At 44.9% G+C, this 20,866-nt stretch overlaps 1 protein-coding gene across 2 annotated transcripts in view; it reads right to left on the reverse strand.

Moving 5' to 3' along the window:
• TNR (tenascin R) overlaps positions 1-20,866 on the reverse strand; it is a 550,455-nt gene that overhangs the window by 53,474 nt on the left and 476,115 nt on the right. The window contains exons 8-11 of one of the 2 annotated variants that reach the window (XM_048497976.1): positions 18,332-18,601; positions 14,078-14,263; positions 5,905-5,994; positions 1,531-1,578 (exon numbers count right to left, since the gene is read on the reverse strand). In XM_048497976.1, the coding sequence (XP_048353933.1) occupies positions 1,531-1,578; positions 5,905-5,994; positions 14,078-14,263; positions 18,332-18,601 (594 nt within the window). Of the gene's footprint in view, positions 1-1,530; positions 1,795-5,904; positions 5,995-14,077; positions 14,264-18,331; positions 18,602-20,866 lie in introns of both variants that reach the window. The other variant, XM_048497975.1, reaches the window with a different exon arrangement.

A 20,866-nucleotide genomic window follows, 5' to 3' on the forward strand; every position in this document is an offset into this window, starting at 1 on the left:
TGTAGGTTTTTCTCCCACTGCTGCTTTGAGTGGTGGGAAAGAGGAGTGAACTATCCCCAGATCCCACTAGCACAGGTGTCAAACGGACTACAGTTCCCATCATATTTTATGAACATAGTTTATGAACATGGAAGGGTTAGTTTTAACCATGATTGCTAATGCTCTCTGCTAGCCCTTTCCTCCATATATCTGTATAATCCCCTTTAAAAGGATCAAAGCTAGTGGCCATTGCAAATTTTTGTGGTAGCAAACGACACAAATTAATTATGCATCGCATGAAGTAATTTTTTTTTGTCTCATCTATGTCTAGTGTTGCTCAATTTCAATGGTTGATTCTTGGTTCTAGTGTTATGGCAGAAACAGAGAAAGTACTGTCTTGGGTGCTGTGTGATTTCCGGGCTGTATGGCCGTGTTCTAGCAGCATTCTCTCCTGACGTTTCGCCTGCATCTGTGGCTGGCATCTTCAGAGGAAGATGGACACCCCATTCCTCCTCTGAAGATGCCAGCCACAGATGCAGGCGAAACGTCAGGAGAGAATGCTGCTAGAACACGGCCATACAGCCCGGAAACCACACAGCACCCAAGTGATTCTGGCCGTGAAAGCCTTCGACAATACAAAGTACTGTCTGTTTACTTTCTTCAGTCCCTACATAATTTTAATTCTATCATGTGCCAGTCCTTTATTTTTCTAAACTGAGATTCTCTAAAGGCTTTAGCCTTTCCCATAGGGGAGGTGCAGCAACCTTTTGAGAATTTTGGTTCTCCTTTCCTGAACCTTTTCTGGCTCCACTATCTTCTCTGAAATCAAAACTACTTGTTACAGTTATCCCTTCCATATTGCAACTTTCCCCCTTGCAGTTTTGATATATTGCAAGTCAGGGTAAGAATTTAAATGATGTTTTTGGGGAGTTTTGCAGAAGCCGCAGACAACACAAAAAAATTAGGAAGTCAGAAATGCATAAAATATATGTGTAGTATTGTATAATCAGCATATTTTATCTTTTGATGCCACAAATATACCCATTCCACAAATATACCCATTTTCTTTTTAAAAGTTAAAATAAGAGAAAAAGAAAAAAAATCAGACTTCTTTTCTGGTATGAAAGGAGGGCCAACATTTTTATATGAATTTCCAGATCATGGGGGACACCGCTCCCCTAACCCCCACAATATGGACAGGATAATTGTATTGTACTCTAAGTGCAGACACATCACTAGTTTACACAGAGACCCCAACAACTTTTTTTTAACTTCAGTCCCTGTGTTGATAATCCCTAGCATTGAATTTACCACTTTGTCACTATGCCAACATGGACAGAAAAATTTGGAACACTTCAATCTTGTGGGGTTCCCATCCTGGATAATTTGATGCCATCTTCCAACCCTGGACTCATTCCTGACTCACAATCAAGTATAAACAAACAGTAGTACCAGTCCCTGAACAGAACCTTGGGGGGAGACCTCATTGCTTAGTAACTCAAGTAGCTCAAGATAACCCTCAGCATCTGACTTGATGTAACCTTACAGTACCTGTAAATGCATCTACTGTCTTCTCTTGGCTCTGCTGACGGCCTCTCTCTGCAATAACAGAAATGGTATACTCTGTCCCAGGCTCCAAGTCTGACAGGGTAAGCTCAGAGTTCTCTTTGGGCACGGTAATCTCAGATGCCATTCCTGAGGCAGGGACGAAGGTGACTCGGTAGTGATCAATGGGACCCTTGGCTTTGGTCCAGGATACAGAGATGGAGGTCTCTGTGGAAGCGGTCACAATGAGGTCATGAGGACTGTCGAGCTCTAGAACAGGAGAAGAAAATTTTCACCAGATTGGAGTCTGCTGCTCATGCAGAGGAGAGGGGAAACAAACCCAGTTCACCAGATTAGGGCCCACTGCTCAAGCGGAAGAGCAGGGAATCAAACTTGGTTCTCCAGATTAGATTCCACCTGCTCTTAACCACTACACTGCCCACAAAAGTGCTTGTCCGTTCAATGTAGAGCTGGCAGTGACTCCTGTCTGCCATCATATTGAAGGATTGCCAAGCCACAACCTAGAGAAGATGACTCTATCTTGGTGTGGGTTCATGGTTACTACAGAGATGAGTGCTGCAGTCCTCTAATGCCACCATGATAAGCTTGAGATATTTTAGCACCTGATGAGGAAATACTAAATGGCATTTTCTTCGTCAGTAGCCCCAATAATACATTAAATAACTGACAACCTGAGTGTATCCAAAATCATACACTTGCAGTAGCTGCTTTGGACTGTCTACCACAAGGTCTGACTGTGCCAGCATTTACCATGTGACAGCCATAACCAGTGGTGGGATCCAAAAATTTTAGTAACAGGTTCCCATGGTGGTGGGATTCAAACTGTGGCGTAGGGCCAATAGGGCTGGGCCGGGCACAACGGGGGCGTGGCCGGGCATTCCGGGGGCAGGGCATTCCTGGGCAGGGCTGTGGCAAGGACACAGCCGCTGCACCAGTCCTTAGGCGGGAAACGAATGCACGCAGGCGCAGGCTGCCATGCACACCAGTGCACCTCCTGCTAGACTGCTTCAAGTTCTGCGCGCTACTGCTGAGAGGAGGGGTGTAACTAAGGCAAAAATCACGTGGCAAAATCACCAATTAGTAACCCCCTCTCGGCACACACAAATAATTAGTAACCAACTCTCGGGAACCTGTGAGAACCTGCTGGATCCCACCTCTGGCCATAACTGCCTGAGGTGGCAGGGACAGTGTAACTACTTGAGGTGACTGAAGAACACTGTCCCACTTTTGGAAATTATATACTTTGATGCAGTGGTGAGATTCAAATAATTTAACAACCGGTTCCCGTGATGGGATTCAAACAATTTAACAACTGGTTGTTTACAAGCACCATTTTAACAACCGGTTCTGCCGAAGTGGTGTGAGCCTGCTGAATCCCGCCACTGCTTTGATGACTGTACTTGTGTAAAGGAAATTTTATATACTCAGTTTACATTTTATTTTTCAGAATAATCGCTGTATTTATAAAGAAGCTAATATTGATCTTGCTCGCATGAAAATGACCGTAAGTTCTTTACCATTATTAGATGCAAAATTTATTTTACTGAGGATGTTTTTCTTGTTCTTTACATCATGTTATTATTTTTTACAAATAGAATTCTTCAAGCCTGGAAGTTATTACGAGACATAGCCTAAACCAGCGGCTTGCTAGCTTGGGGTGTTTAATTTTTGAAATTACAACAAACATGATATGAGAAACTCTGTCCTTGTAAATGCTGCATTTTCTGTACACATTGAGGTTTTTTATATATGATTATTTGGATTTTCCCCATAGAGTGTAAGATGCTAGATGCATCCAGGCTGAACTCTTTAAGGGGATGAATTTTTGTTTGTTGAATGAAGTGAATACAGCTGTTGTATTTATTGCTTAGCAAATACACATGAGGCCAGTGTGGTTCGAATACAACTTTATTTTTGGATTATTTTGGATTCCATGTTTTTGTTTTTGCATTCTTTAGAAATCCATGGTCTGTTGTGGTTGACTAGCAAGCTGTGTAGTTCTCTTGGACTTATTTATTCTGCACTACTTCACCTTATTTTGAATACTTTACACACCTACATGAGACAGAGACATGCAGCAGGGGAGGAAGATCCTCACCTGTCATACTCTTATGTAAATATAAGTTTTATGGAAAGTAAAAAATAACAAAGTTTCGGGACGGCCTCATTTGCCATCCTGCATTCTGCTGTGGCTACTCCCTCTCACCCCCCACCCCCGCACTAGCTGTGTTCACCCAAAGACCCAGGATGGGGTTATGAGGAAGGGACAGAACGCTGGGCTGGGCAGCATTGCTGCATCAGGCAGTAATGGAGGTGAGTGGGAATGACTGGCAGGCTGGGGAAGACAGGCAGAACTGCCAGAGGAGGGAGGAGGAGCCAGGTGGGCTTAGCAGCAGTGGAGAAACAACCACAAGATAGGCACACCTGTCCCTCCTCTCCTTGGCCTAAGAGGAGAGGCAGGCCCACAGGTGAAGGAGTCAGTCAGGGGGCTGTTAGGGCCTGACTGACAGCCCATAGACCAATGGCTGCCTAGGAGGGTGTTTGGGGATTTTTTGGGAACTCAACTGCAAATACAGGGAGAGATGAGAGGTGCCTGGTGCTGTGACTGAAAAGAATACTCTTAGTCCTTCAGTAAGTATTGGAAAACTTAAATATGAATAACCTTAAACCCTTCGTGCAGGTCGATGCTGTCAAGCAACCTTGACTGTGCATTGGATATTGATCTGAGTCATAACTGTAAATTCCTCCTTAACTCACATCCTTTCCTATCGACATATAAAACTGGGACCACACATGCTGCTGTTTTAAATTGTTCTTGCATTTAGTGTGCACAGAGGGGAGGAGGAAACCCAATGCTTCCCCAGCCGCTGACCTCATCACATGTCACTGACATAAGATGGCCTGTGCAGATGAAGATACCATTAACTGTTCATGCCTGTGTAGGTCACCAGATAGTTTTGAGCATCTATCCCTAAGTATAAAAAACAGTCCCTAGTTTCTGGCACCTCTTTTGTCTCTTCAGGAGATGATGGCTTTGTAGCATGGGTGTATGGTGAGTGCCTACGTTGATGGTGCAGCAAAAGTTTTTCGGCTTGCTACCAGAAAGAGAAATGTCATTGTGAAACCTGAAGCTACACAGGTGCACTTTATTGCAGCCTAAACTGCGCGTCTGTTAGTTTGATGGGCAGATTCTCAGGTGCATTATCAACATGTTTTAGTAATGACTGCAGGAAGGTGGGATCCAAAAATTTTATTAACAGGTTCCCATGGTGGTGGGATTCAAACTATGGTGTACTGCCAATGGGGCTGGGCAGGGCACGATGGGGGCGTGGCCGGGCATTCCGGCGGCGGGGCTGTGGCAAGGACGCAGCCACTGTGCCGGTCCTTGGGCAGTAAACGAATGCACGCAAGCGCAGGCTGCCACGCATGCTGGTGCACCTCCTGCTAGACTGCTTCAAGTTCTGCGCACTACTGCTGAGAGGAGGGGCGTAACTAAGGCAAAAATCACGTGGAAAAATCACCAATTAGTAACCCCCTCTCGGCACACACAAATAATTAGTAACCTACTCTCGGGAACCTGTGAGAACCTGCTGGATCCCACCTCTGACTGCAGGGCCAGGCAGTGGGGAAAAGTGTCCAGTTTGCAATAGCACCGGATATGTTCAATCAAACCCCGGGCAGCAAGGAACAGCCAATTGGATTGTAGGAAAATCGGCATGGCCATGAGGGTTCACGTCTGTATGCCTTCGGAGCTATGCATGCATTGCTAAAAAAAAAGTTAAAAAGAGAAGTGTTTTCATGCAACAGTGCAAAAACAACCCAAATTGTTTTCATGGGCTCAGTTTGCTTCCTGAATATTTAAATGGCCCACGAGTGAATAGAAAATAGGAAAACATGCTCATTTATAACAATTGCAACTCATTATAAATGTGCTGTGCAGAATCCACCATTGTTTTGCCATCCACCACTGCTCCCAAATAGCAAAAGTTATATGTTCACAACACCAGCCCTACCCATTGAAGAGCTCTTTAACCACCTCTGGACTCTGATTCTAAGTGGAATGAGAGGGCTCCCAAAACCCTGAATTTAATATCAAAGTCTGGACACAGCAAATTTTAGCGCTGTGCCTACAGAATTCAGGTGTGGCTCACTGTGCGCATGTGTGCCTCCTGAAGTACATTCCTGTGAATAAACTGTAACATGGAAAGTTGGTCTGCCAATTTCTGCAGCCATGATTGCTTTATGCTGAATGTGTGACCCAGATTCCTGAGGCATCACCGTAGCATTTTTTTTTCACACAGGCCATGCAATTTCACTCTCCATTGCCCTGCAATTGACTATAATATAGAATTCACTCACCAGTCCGCGCATTCATGGTAGCTGGAACACTTTGTTTGCCATCCATTACGGCTGAAATCCCAATTCCATACTCTGTGCCTTGTATCAGATCTGCATGAGGATGCACAAAAAGCCACAGGTTAAACAATGGAGTGCTAATATTTCTGTTGATACCAGGGATACCCAATGTGGTGCCCCTGGGCTACCTGCCAGTGGGTTTGCTGGCATCCACTTGCTTCTTCCTCAAAGCAAAGAGCCAAACCTGACTTCTGTCCATGCAGGCATCAGAGAGGCTTCTGAAAAGCCCAGGAAGCATCACTTTGGGGTCCGCAGAGAATACCATTTGGAAAGCTGCCTCCATCGCAGCTGGTTACAAGCAGGCATCTTCCTAACATTTTGTAATAACTCCCAGTGGTTTGTGATTGGTTCCAGCCTCTGTGGCAACCAGCCTGTGATTGATTTACATGGCAGCCTTTCTGGCAAGGTGGCTTCTACATGTTCCTAACATTCCCAAGTACTCACCAGCTGGTATCCCTTAACTATATAGTGGTATCTGCTTGCATTGCTTCACAGTCTACAGATCATGATCTTGAGCCACTATAAAATGTATTTATTTGTTTGTGTTGATTTTAAAAAACATATACTTTGCTTTTTCTATTCACCTCCAAACACTGCTAAAATACAACAGGATAAAATTCTATTTAAAAACACACACGCCACAGTAATGAAAATAACTCAGCTCTAAGAATCAGTCCCTCAGACATACGTCAACCCTAAGAACACTTTAAAAAAATAATCAGGAGCATTAACTCAATAGCCACATGCCCAATAGCTCTACAGTTGTTTGAGATCAGTAAAGGTGAGATCTCATTTCTACCGTCTCACTAAAATAGGGGAACAACACAAAGCTTTCCAAATCCTGCCAGAGGGGGCGCCCTCAGCACTCCCGATAGCGGGCCATTCTGAAGAGTGTATGCAACCCCAGAAGAGGCCTATGGGGGTCAGGTCCACCTCCCAAATGGAGGTTACTTCCAACAGAAGCCACTGGGCCAACTGAACTTAATGAGCAGGCCTATACAGGGAAGAACAGTCCTTCAAATATCTGGGTTCGCAGGTAGAAAGGGATTTAAATCTTAAAACCAGTTGAGAAAGGGGGTCCCCCAGTGTCATGCGAGAGGAGGGTTTTGAAGGTCTCCATGAATCCACTCTAACACCAATACTATCAGCTTGCTTTGTAGTCCAGTCAAGTAGCATTTATTGTTTGAGCCATTGGCTATATAACATCCAAAAATACATAAATGCTTGCTTTGTAAGTGCCCTTCCTTGACCCTACTCTCTATCATTGGTGGGGCAGGTGTGGGGAGAGTTCATAAAGGGATGCCATGGATTAATGTGCCAAAACATAAAATTAGGTAGATCATTTTGTGGGAAGCCCCATTTTGGGTGTAGCATCTGGTTCTGTCCTTATAATCCTGGAACAGAGACAATAGTGGGACAGAGGAAAAGAGCCCATCTATTACAGACCGTGATGTACTTTTCGTGTGACTTCCAACTCGGTCAAAAATGACTGCCTGCCTCCTGTCACAATGTGAGTAAATTACACTGTGTTTAAACCACTGCTTCAACAGCCTGCCCTGAAGTGTTACAACCTATCATTTACAGCTACAAGAAAAAGGAAACTCCCAGGCATCAGACACTGGCTGGCTTTTGCGAATCGTTTTTATCCATTTAAATCTGAGAGAACAGACTTCATTTGGGGGCAAAGAATTACCATTCCTTGATGGTTATTGAGACCCACTGCATAAAGTTTATGGGGAGAGCGAGAGCGAGAGAACAGTGCACAATATATTTGTTACCACACTGATTTGACATCTAACATTTTCATTTGAGTTTTTTATTTATGAGGCATAAATGGAACACTCAATAATTAATGAAAGAAATCGGCTTCTCCCTGCGAGCTGTGGAGCAATAAGTATCCAGTTGCCGGCAGGAAGCCTGCCCTGTGGTTTCTGGCTCATCGGGGAAGATGGCAATTTAGTTAATTTCCAAGTCAATCTATCATCTATTATCATTATTGGATCAAAGCGGATAACAGTGGTTCTTAGTCTGTGCTCTTTGGCTTTTTGCGGGTTTGTTTATTCCTACCGTGAACAGAGGCTGGAAGATTCTCTGAGCTACAAAAGATGTAAGTTGGCAAAGATCTCCTGCTCACAAGTGCAGCCAAATGTAAACCAAGAAGAATCATATTGTTCTCCCTTGCTGAAGGCAGCCCATTGTCCCCTTCTCTGCCCCTTGAACATTACTGCCTGTTCTGTCCTCATAAGAAGAAGCAGAAGCAGAAGCAGAAGAAGAGCTTGGATTTATACTGCACCTGTCTCTCCTGTAAGGAGACTCAAGGTGGGCTTACAAGCTCCTTTTCCTTCCTCTCCCCACAACAGACACCTTGTGAGGTAGGTGGAGCTGAGAGAGTTCTGAAGAACTAGTCCAAGGTCACCCAGCAGGAACGTAGGAGTGCGAAAACACATCTGGTTCACCAGATAAGCCTCTGCTTACTCAGAGTGGGGAATCAAACCTGGTTGTTCAGATTAGAATCCACCTGCTCTTAACCACTACACCACGCTGGCTCTCAAAGGAAGCCACAGCTTTCAGTTTGCAAGACCTGAGCAAGGCTGTTAACAACAGGACTGTTGGAGGGGGGGGGGGCGCTAATGCTTAGGGTCACCATGAGTCAGGGGTGATTTGACGGCACCTAACATATGCAGGTGGTTGGACTGTGGCTGTGGAATGCATGTGACTCTATGACAACCTATCCATCAGTAGGAGGGAGGGGGCGGTTAGTGAGGTTGCCAGATCTTCTGTGCTTTCAGCTGGCTTCTTTTACATTCTCAGGACAACGAAGGGGGGTGGGAAGGGCAGGGACTTCAGCAGGACATGATGTCATTGAGTCCATCCTTTGGAGCAGCTATTTTATCCAGGGGAACTGATTTCTGTTATCTGGCGATCAGTTGTAATTTCAGAACTCCAGGCCCCACCCGGGGAATATCCTTATATACTTTCACAATGGCCCATTAGCTTGCAATTTTCCAAAACTTCTACAAAAAAATTTTTTTTGCTTAACTATATAAGAACCGGCTCTCAGTTCTCATACAGTTAAGCAAAAAAAGGATTTTTGTAAATGTTTTGGAAAAGGATTTATTTGGAAAACGACAAGATAACGGGCCATTGTGAAGGTATCCGAAGTCATTCAACAACCGGGGAATGACAGCCCATGTGGATAGTGTTCAATGTTAAGTGTTAATTTTGTTGTGAGCCCTTTGTAGAGGAACTATTTCATTTATGTTTCTTTGTAATAAGCCTATGTAGAGATTGTTTTTGTTATACAGTATGAAAGCTTATTTGTAATTGTTTAAGTACATGTATATTGAATATTAGAGATACTGGTACAGTGGAACCTCAGTTTTCATTGCCTTCCATTTTCATCGGTTTCGGTTTTCATCGATTTGCCTCGGTTTTCATTGATTTGCAGTAAGGTGCAGGGGTTTGTGGAGAAAAATCACCTGGACAAAGCTGTTGCAGGCCGTGTCTGCAACTTGTTTAATGACAATGTCTTGCCCCATTTCAGACAAATCTTAAAGAGGCGTCATTGGTCCGCTGGCTCTGAAGCTGGTCCTAATGTTACTGTTTGTTACTGTTTTCAGCATTAAACACTATGTTTATTCACCAAAAAATGTGTTTTTGGTATGTTTTTTGGAGCGCCTAGAACGGATTAATTGGATTTACATTGATTCCTATGGAAAAGTTTGCCTCGGTTTTCATCGGTTTTGGTTTTCATCGATTCTTTTCGGACGGATTACCAACAAAAACCGAGGTTCCACTGTATATTAATACCATTAGCCATATAGGTGCTTTTTGGATGGCTAATCCTTGATCAACCTACCCCACTTTCATTATGTTTGACCCACCTGGGGAATAGCAACTGTATTACATTAAAGAAACAAGTCTAGCTTTTGTCGGCTAACGTCTCTATTGTTTCTTGCTCTGAAATCCACAGGCCATTTTTTCTGACACGCTCTGACAGTGCCTAACAGCTGAATGAAAGGGTCACTGCTGACAGCAATCTAGATAATCTCATTTTGTAAAGACTACATCATGACCGCACAGAATAAGTAGCTGAAAGGGAATTCCACTGCAGTGAGAAAAACTCAGCTATGGATGTTAGGTCGAACAGATGTCAAAGCTTCTCTGAAGATCTGTTTGAGGCAGCAAGTCATAAGTGGAGCATGATGTGCAGACTAGGCTGTACACAAAAGGCTGTATCTGCGCCTGAAAACAGGCAGTGGAGATGGCCAGCCACACTTCAAGAGGCAGACAAAGCCAATGCTATGCAGAAATCTCCCCTTAGGGTGGAAAGTCCTTGCTGATGGAATTAAGAAAAACCTGTTTCATGCTCTTCTGTAGTAGCACAGGCCAGCCATGAAATCTGGGCTAAGAGCAATTTGCAGGAGAGGTTAACAAGGGGGATTTCCCCCCCTACCTTTGCTTTTCTCTGCCTGTAGTGCTGGAAACATCTCTCCATCTGGATGTGCCAAGCATATGTGCCTATAGAAAGCACTGCCCCTAGGAAGCACCGCTTCTTTCTTGCCATCTGGTACAAAGATGACCTCTGTAGCCAGGACTGACTCTCCAACCAAGCTACCAAAACAATTGCTTGGGAGGCTCAATGAGAAGGATGCAGATCCCCTGAAGAGGCTCAGCTGGCCCTCAGCTATCAAAGGCACCAATGATGACTGGCATCCGCTCTGAGACCCAAGCCACTGACAGCAAGGTCCAAATGCTTCTCTCTCTCACACATATAAAGTCAACAGCTCAGTAGAGGACTGGACAGTTGCATCAGACTTGAAGTGAGCAAACTCATTAATCTGCTCCTGTGTGTACAGGAGTGGCTTTCCAATATATTACAGGAAACCTACAGTATCATATCACGGGTTCCTCCCTTAGAGGATCTGGGAACAGGAGAAACCTCAGTGTGGTACAGTACTACAGAGTTCGCCCTCCAAAGCAGCCAGGGGAACTGAGCTCCATCATCTGAAGATCTATTGTGATACCAGGGTCCCATCTGGAGATTGGCAACCTTTGGCCAAAAAGCATGTCCCCATCACTTTAGAACAGAGGTCTGCAACCTGTGACTCTCCAGATGTTCATGGACTACAATTCCCATCAGCCCCTGCCAGCATGGCCAATTGGATTGCAGACCCCTGCTTTAGAGTCTCCCCCAAGGGCCTGGGAATTCCTTGACAGGCAATTCAACATGAAAAGGATCTCCCAAAGGTGGAAAATTTGAAGAACTAATTCTATACATAAATATTTCCTGTATATACATAATGACAAAGGGTCCCTTTCTTTGGTGAGAAATCGCTCTGTTTGCCAGATTGTTTCTAAATTCAATTCAAGGTACCGATGCTGATCTTCAAAAGCTGTAACAGCTTCATGGCCCTGCTTTTTGATGGGCTGAATCTACTCCCAGATGAACCATCTCACAGCTTTACCTCTATAAGGGAGATTCTGCTTTGCAAAACACATCTAGACATTCAGTAGGGCTGCCAATTCTGGGATTTTGTGGGTGGAGCCTGGGGAGGGTGGGCTTTGGGGCGGGGAGGAGCCTCAGTGAGTTGCTACAATGCCACAGAGTCCATCTTCAAAGCAGCCATTTTCTCCCGGGGAACTTGATCTCTGTGCCCGCAGATTAATTGTAATACTTCCACCGGGAGGTTGGGGATTCTAATGTTCAGGGATGGCTCACCTCCTTTAGGCAAAGCTTTCTGACATAAGAGAAAGGCATTGACAATATAAATATTAAGAATAATGCAAAGTACTACCTGCAGAACTATACTGAGTTATGGGCAACCATGCTAAGGGACTTTGGCTACAGCAGCACATAGCAAAGGGAATTCCTTTTCCACCACTTCACTTTGCTATTGGTTCCTTTTGCTCATTTGCCTTATACTGAGTCATACCATCGTCCTTATAGCCTACTAATGTCTATCCTGAATGAGAACAGTTCACTTAGTCCAGGTCTTCCCCATCTCTGCTACTTGTGCCCCCTTTCTCCGGAGACTCCAACGATGGAATATGAGACTTTGTGTTTGCACTGCAGACCCTGGACTCTGTCTCCCAGAGGCATGATCCTTCCTAGTGCTCAGAAAATGAAGAGTTGAGAAAGGATGGCTGTATTGATGCTGCAAGGGGGGGATGATATCTACGTTCCGACCCCAGTACAAAGGAGCTAGTGAAATAGTCTTCAGGGGAATGGTGTATGTGTGTGTGAGCCACTGAAATTAATTGGGATATGTTAAAATAAAAAGACATGGGGCCAGGATAACCGATCGCATGCGATCTGCTGATGGGCACGACTGTGAAAACAGATCCTCATCTTCATTCGTCCCCTTTTCATCATCATCAGATAGCTAATTGAATTCTATATCAGGTGCGGCAATGCAGGAGCAAATCCCTCCAGGCTGAATAAAGTGTCTGAAGCCAGGCAAGAAGACTCAAACTTAAAAGTGGAGTGATAAAAATGGAATGACCCTAACATGTGTTCATTAAAATTCCGAAACAGCCCTCTTCAGACCAGTCATGAGAAAAAAGAACTGCATCACATTCCAAAACAGAGTTGTATAAATTTATGAAGGAGAGATCGTTATTTTTAATCTGCTGCTTTCATTGTGCGGCGATGTATTCTTTTGCAAATTTGAGCCGCCCCCACAATGGGATATTATAGTTTTGTCACAGCTGGATGTGAGGCGCTGAGCAGGCTGGATAGACCAAGTTCTGATAGACCAATTTTCTTGTGAGACACAAATGGCTTTTGCTTTGCACTCGGAATTTAACTGATCATCATGTTTGGGACTGGGGAAGGATGTAGCATGGAGCCCAATCCCAAACGGTCTGGACCAGGGCTCTGCAACCTGCGGCTCTCCAGATGTTCATGGACTACAATTCCCATCAGCCCCTGCCACCATGGCCCCTGGTCTGGACTATTTTACTGAACTGTGTCTCCAAATGAGCACGGCTCTCTACCACACGGTTACTTGTTAGCCTCTCTCTTCTCTGGCATCCACTCACTGTTCATTCTTGCTCTTTTTCTAGTCCTCAAGAGGAGGTGGTCTAATCACTTAGGTTAAATTTGTGCGTATAGGATGGACTGGACATCTGGGTGACTGGGTGATGGTGCGGTTGGTTGGCTGTGCGGCCCCAGATGTCTTCTTTCCATTGTGATGCTAAGGATCTGTTTTGAATAGGGGTGATTAATTTTTTTGAGTTGTTTAATCATCTGCCTTTTAAGTGACTAATGACTCAATTACACTTAAATAAATTTGCACAACAAAATAGGCACAGTTGTTAGGTACTGAAGGATATACGTTCTGTATAGGAAGTACCTAATACATGGCACGGCATTCACAGAGACTTTGCTGCAGAATGGTGATGGCTAGCAAGTATGAAGCAGTCCCACAGATCAAATATCAGAGCATCTTGTTGCAATCACATTGCTTGAAAGACAATTCTTTCATAATCCCTGCTCCCCTGGAGAGATAGGAAATGTATACGAAAAGGCTTTTATTGGGTCGGTTTTCCTACAAAATAGAATTCTGGAGACTTGTAAGGATTTTCTGGTGTTTGTTTTATTCTTTGATCGATCGATCTTATCTATCTATCTATCTATCTATCTATCTATCTATCTATCTATCTATCTATCTATCTATCTATCTTTTTAAAATTTACAAACTAAGCATGGACGAACAAATGAGCATCCAGGCACTATTTTAGTTATCAAGGTCGCATTAGTTCAACCTACAACAAATACCTTGCCCTATGGTAAAAGGTAAAGTTTCCCCTTCAGTTGTATCCGACCCTGGGGTATCACTGCGAGCAGTGATTTTATAGGCAAGCCGTTTTTGTGGGGTAGTTTGCCATTGCTTTCCCCAGCTATTCTTTACCCCCTAGCTATGAGCTAGGTACTCATTTACCAACCAAGAAATGGATGGATGGCTGAGTTGACCATGAGCCAGCTGCCAGGATATTTGACCCACAGGGGGCTCGAACTCCTGACCGTGTGAGTGGCAGTGCAAGCACTTAACCACTACGCCATGCGGCTCCTATGCCCTATGAGGCCTATACAATTGGTGAACATGCTTACCTTTAAGGGTCGCCCTGGTTGTGGCACCTGGGTTCCGTGGCACCAGTACCTCGTGGTACTGCTCTCCAGCCAGTGTGCTGTACACTATCTTAAAGCTGTCCACCTCTGCTTCACTGTTGTCCCACTCAAGTTCCAAGCTATCCGAAGTCCGGGAGAGCACATGCAAGTTTTTGGGAGCGTCAATTTCTGCATTAAAAAAAAAGAAAAAGCTCATATTTTTACTTCAGTTTTTGTTCTTGACTGCAAACTAAGCTCACTGTCAATCTATAAACAGTCATATTGAGTACAGTCGTACTGCTCATGAGAAAAGTTATTGTCAAGTTGGCAACCTTGCCCTGAATTGAGAAAGTTTACTTCATTTGGTTAATTTCATTTCTGTCTTGTTCTTCTACCCACTTGGGACGCCTTTTCTACTGCATACTCTCAACAATCCTGTAAGGATGGTTGAAATGAGAGGGTATGACTGCTCCATCGTCACCCATCAAACTTCCATGACAGAATGGGGATTGGAACTTGGGTTTCCCAGCTTCTAGCACAATGCTCTAACCACCAGTACAAGCGGGCTCCGTTGGTAAAACAGCTCTGATCTTTTTTTTATGCTACACAATACAAAATCAAATCCTCAGAACACTTTCCTGGGATAAGCCCTATTCAATAAAAGGGGTGTTAATTCTGAATAGGAATGCTTAGAATGACTCCTTTTAATTTGTTGCCCTCTTGCCCTCTTTGAGAATTCCAGTCAGAGAATTTAAACCAATAATTCTTGCACCACGCTGAAAAGTTGCTCATTAACTAATAGTAATGATAACCCTTATCATTCATGTAATGCATTAAAGTGTGCAAAGCACTTCATGGTCTTTATCTAATTAGCATTCAAAGAACATTGTTCAGCCAACAGAGTGTATATACACATGATATGTAGGTCTGAGATGGTGGCAAATCTGCCACGTTACCTAATAAGCCATTTGGAAGGTTAATTGTTCTGAAATGGAATCAAATGAGGCAAAGCCCAGAGGCTACAATTTTGCATTCAAGAAAATTTGATGAAACAACATCAAGTCCAAATTTGAACGCTACAAGAGACTAATTCACAACATCGTTTTTAAAAAATCTGTTATTTATACTTCTACTGAAGCAAACCATTGGTCCATCCAGGCCTCTATTCTCTATTATTACGTCATTGTTGTCCTAAGCAGAGTTGCACCCTTTTAAGCCCACTGACTTCAACAGACTTAGAAGGGTATAACTCTGCTCAGTTTGGCGCAGTGGCAGAAGGCTGTCAGGCAAACAATCTTTTTGAACTAGCTGAGACCCTTTTTAAATAGAGGTAAATTAAAATGGGGACCGTTCATGTGCAAAACACACTCTAAGTTATATCCTCAGAGAGCCAGTGTGGAGTAATGGTTAAGAGCAGTGGACTCTAAACTGAAGAGCCGGGTTTGATTCCCCACTCCATGTGAGCGGCAGAGTCTTATCTGGTGAACTGGATTTGTTCCTCTGTTCCTACATGTGAAGCCTGCTGGGTGACCTTGGACTATTCACAGTTCCTCAGAATTCTCTTAGGCCGTTTCTGCACGCCCGCTTACGTTCTAACGACCTGGGGCGCTAAAAAAAAGGTCCCCCAGGCGCCGCCGTTTCCACAGCGCGCTGCTGCAACGCAGCAGCGGCGACCATTGGACACCTCTTCCCTCCCCAGGGCGGTGTCAAGCCGCTTCTAAACAACAACCCTTTAAAGGGTTGTTGTTGAGAGGATCGCTCTTCTGCGGGTGCGGTGCGAACAGCGCCGCCCGCTGGCGAAGACGCTGCCTCGCTTCACACGTACGGTGTCCTCCTTCGCTTGCGGGCGCCGCGCAGCCCCGCCCACACTGTTCTCCGACCTCCAGGGTTGGAGGGCAGCGCATGGGCTGCGACGCCCCGCAGGCTAATGGCAGGAGGACACCGTGGCGGGCGTGAGGGCGTCTTGAGGCTGCCCTGCAGCGGAGGCTCTACCGCCGGCTCCCCGTTGCCTGCTCGCATGCTTGCATGCGAGCAGGCTCTCGCCCCCATGCCGACAGAACTCCTGCCGGCGTGGGGGCGCGAGGGGGCCGTGCAGAAACGGCCTTAGTTCACTTACCTCACAGTGTGCTAGTTGTGGAGAGAGGAAGGGAAGGGATTTGTAAGCTTACAGGAGAGAAATTGGGGTATAAATCCAAACTCCTCCTCCTCTTCTCTGTTCACTCTTTTATCATAGCTCAAGCACTTCATTCTAATGCAAAATATGTTAGGCATTATGGATTTGTGGAGCTGAAATGAAAGATTTGTTCCCAAATTTGTATTCTATATTTTTTTTATAAAGAAGGAACTGCAGCAGAGGCATATTGGGGGGAAATGGCGCCTGGAGACAGCTCCTTCTCTGGGTGCCCCACCCTGCCCCCACAGGCCAGCTTTCAAAAGCTTTCAAAAGCCGGCCTGCACAAAGGTGGGAGTGGGGCTCAGGGGGTGGGGCCATGCCCCCAAACCCTACCTCTGGCCTCCATGCAGGCCTCAAAAGCTGGCTTCTGAAAGCTTTTGTAAGCCAGGCTGCATGGAGGCTGGGGGGGGGATCGGGGTGGGACCATGCCCCTGAGCCCCTCCCCTGGGTCGGGAGGTGGGGCCATGCCCCTGAATCCCGCCCCCAGCCTCTGTGCAGGCCTCAAAAGTGTCCCCATGTCCCTATGACAGTACGCCCCTGAACTGCAGCCATGTAAGAGTATTCATTTTTCAATTCAGCACGCCACGCTGTGTTTTCTTTTAATGTGCGTGCCTTTTCATTGCAACGCTCTTTCAGGTTGCCTAATTAGAATCTCAACAGGTGGGGCTTGGGATCCCATTCTCCTGTGAACCAGCTGCCGCACACATTGGCTGTGTGAACAAAAGACGGAATGAGAGAAGCATCATACCGTACGAAGGAGTAGTGACAAATTTATAATGCAGCAGGTCTTGCTTTCTATTTGTCTTTACGATTATGAAATGCTGTAGGAGTAAATCATAGAATGGAAGACTCAGCAAATCATCAAGAGCGCACGCACCCCCATACACTCTGAGGTTCTGTTGGCAAGGTATCATCATAGACTTAGCATTACAGAATTACTAGTAGCCATCTGTAACCTTTATGACAGGCAATATACAAGCCCATAAATGAGTTCCCAAACATGCTTTCCACCTCCTCCTTTATGGAACTATAAATTAAACCTGTTAGCATTCTATGGGCTTTGATTTAATTAGAAAATTTCTAACAAGAGTATTCATATACAGCACTAGTAAATACACACATTCTTCATACTTGTTGGAGACTGCAGGGATCTCTCTTTCCTGTCTGGCGTTGCTTCAAGATTGCATCAGAGGAAGAGGGTGAGGCAGGGAAACCTCTCCATTGGCCTGCTTGGGACCCACTATGGGTTGGGTTCTACCAGCTTCTATCACCTCTTCACACATTATGGAGTAGACAGGTTGGGTCTGGATCACCACAGTATATCAGACTTAACATAGTCACATGTGAGCTGTGGGTTTTCCTCAATTCCTAAATGTGCGGAAAGAGTTCTAGGGAGGTATGACTGGGACTACTGGGGAAATCCATGTGTGTTCCAACTACTCCACCAGGACTAGGTTGAGAAAATTATGCGGTGGGGCGGGTGGGGGAGCAGGGGTGTATCTTCCGGAGAGTCATGGGGATGGGGTCAATTGACACCAGGCACCACCCATTAGGTCATGTGGGGGGTGCAAAATCGTGCCCCCCATGTGACCTGAAGGAGCAGCCAGGCCAGGTGCTTGCCGCCCCGGAGGAGGAGCAGCCGAGCTGGGAGCCTGCTGCCCCAGCTGAGTGGTGCCCCCTGGGGGAGTAAGCCCCTTCTCCTTGTGTACCACAGTCCTGATCTGAACTGGACACCACACATGTAAGATTTGAGAAGCCATAACTCACTTTATACATCTGACACAGAGTGGTGACCCAGACACAATCTTTGTACTCCACAGTGTACAAGGATCTGTCACAGCGCAAGGATCTTCACTGTGTGATTGAAGTTAAGTTGCAGCAGCTCTGTCTCCTGTAGCAGCCATTTTGTGACTGGCTGTGCCTCTTGTGCAGCCATTTTGTGGCTGCACTCACCATGTTGTGCCAGAAATCCAATAGTGCCCACAGGCTTGCAAAGGTTGGGGATCTCTGGTACAGGAGGTAAATGTTTATGGCTACATCTGGTTAGACGCTCTCTAATTAACATTCAATTATCTTGGGTGTACCTGTTACAAAGTGAGTGACTGCAGCATCACTCTCGTTGGTCCCACGGAGAGCGGTAATAGAAACTTCGTACCGGGAGCCAGGCCGCAGAGCTTGCATGGAGTACTGGCTCAGGTGAGGCTGTAGCCGAAAGATGGTCTTCCCCCCTTCTCCATTCTCTAGGGCATATTTCAACAGGATGTAGTCCACTTTAGCATGAGGTGGAGTCCATTCAACAAAGGCCACTGTGTCGGAGACATCTCGCACCAATATCTGCGTTGGTCCGTCGATTACTGAAGATGGGGTCCGTGCACACATGAAGCACACACACACACACAAAGCCTTTATTGGCATCATACAGTAAAACAATTTGTAACCAAAAACGTTTTACAGCCAGAATAACATAGTTACAACTCAAATAACCATCATTTAATATAAAAATCTCCCTTAGCAGATGTGCCAATAATATCCAACAGAAACTTGGCAACTAATTCAGAAAAATCCTGATTTGATCCATCCAGGAAATACTTTATCCTTTGATCATCTGTCATATCTACATTAAAAGATGTAAACAATGGTCGATACCTATACCTTAAGCATTCCCTATTTGGACAGTGAAACATGATATGCTCTAGTGTTTCTACTTGTATGCTGTTGCAAGGGCATACACACATGAAGCAAAACACATTAGAAGAGAAACTGACCTATGTGGCTTCAGCATGTTCAGACAGAGTAAATGGGATAGAACTGGACATCAGGAAGTTTCGGAATAACTGTTTGCATCAGCGTAATTAGAATTACTGGGCTGGGAATTCAGTCTGCTGGGTTAGTGCAACAGCCCTAATCCACACCAAGCAGAACTGCAGTGGTTGCTCAATTGCACCTGCCTAAAAGGTAAGAGTTAAATGTTTGTTAATCACTTGTGTACCAAACTAGCATTACCGTGTTGTTCCTGCTGTGCACCTAATCTCAGGTTTATTTGCTACCTGGGGAATCGGAAAGCTATTATCCTAGTGTTTATTCCAGAGCATTCAGTGTTTTCTGTTGTACTAGTGGCTGCCTAAATGATTCTGCATAATAGGTGCATTGGCCTTGTAAGTCATGCTTTACAAATAGCAATTTTTGTTTTTCCCCCCAGTATTTTTATTATTATAAACACACAAAGCATCTGCTACGTAATGGAAGCAAATGAGCGTCGCCAGAAGATTTCTCGTACGAAGGTATTTCCTCAAGTCCTTCTTTCAGTTTCTATTCTTCCCGCAGCAAGCAAGATCACTTCTAGAACAAATTTAATTTTGCTTCGCAGCAAGAGCGGGCAGACATGCCAGTGGGCACAGCTTTGCCCTGGACCTCTTCCCTCCGTCAACAGCCAGTTTGCCAAGTCTCATTCCCTCAAGCTGCTTTGCATACTTCTCCCTTGCCCTCCTCCCTGTTGCTGACTCCTTTCCATTTCTCTAAATGCTTGTATCAATAAATCAGTATAGTAATAACAGAGCGTTGGCTTTTACAAAGGAACAGCACAAAGAGGCTTGCTTTCTGACTCCATCCCACCTGCTCTGCTTCTGCCCTTCCTGATGAACGGGAGGACATTTTAAAAACTTTCTTTCAGACAAGCTTCTATTTTAGAAACAAGCCTCTTTCTCTTGCAGCAGCAAGGGAGAGTGTGTGTGTGCGTGTGGAGGGAGGGAGGGAGGGAGGGAGGGGGGGGGAAGAGAATATCAGTGAGATCTATGCCTTTAAAGCTGTTGATGGAGAAGTTAAGAAAAGCAGCAAAAGGAGAAACTGGTTGAGACTTCAGAAAGCAGCTGCGGGGCAGGCACTGGACTGCCTCCTCGTGTGTAAACTGAGAAATGCAAGAAGAGCCCTCTGCAAGCCCACTGCACAGAGAGTAGACCTGCGATAAGCGTTTTCTGCGTAATTGGCCAATTATGTCTTATAGGTTCACAATGGTTTAAAAAATGCCCTGAATAAGTAACATATTCTTAAAAATGACAGATGAGTTCGCTTGTCAGCTTTGGGGCTAAATCATATATTCAAAAAATTTTCTTGGCTTCTGTTGATTACTTAGACCTTGATAAATCGCAGCAACCATTTGTATGATCTTCCATGAAAAGCTAAAGAATCCCCTAAACAAGTCTGCAGTTGTACTCGATTTTGACCTTTGAATGTGAGAATATTAAAGTGTGTACGTCTGTGTAAAGGGTCATCATTTTGAAGTCCACTTATGGGGACCCCATAGGATTTTTAAGGCAAGAGACTAATTGGGGTGGCTTTGACATTGTCCCTAGATTTCCTTGGTGGTCTCCCATTAAAATAATAACTGGAGCTGAACCTAGTTAGCTTCCAAGATCTGATGAAACTTGGCTAACCCAGGCATCCAGGTTAAGGCTTTAAAGCCTAGTACAACCCAACCGCAGGAATCTTTACCAGGAAGTAAATCCAGCAGGATTCTGTGGGGTTTAAATGTGCACAGGACAGAAGCCTTCATGTCCTTGCTTGTAATTAAATTATTATCCGCACCCAAATGATGAAGTGTGCCAAATGGTTTCATCCACAAT

The sequence above is a fragment of the Sphaerodactylus townsendi genome, linkage group LG05 (assembly GCF_021028975.2).
Source record: "Sphaerodactylus townsendi isolate TG3544 linkage group LG05, MPM_Stown_v2.3, whole genome shotgun sequence".
Classification (NCBI taxonomy): Eukaryota; Metazoa; Chordata; class Lepidosauria; order Squamata; family Sphaerodactylidae; genus Sphaerodactylus; species Sphaerodactylus townsendi.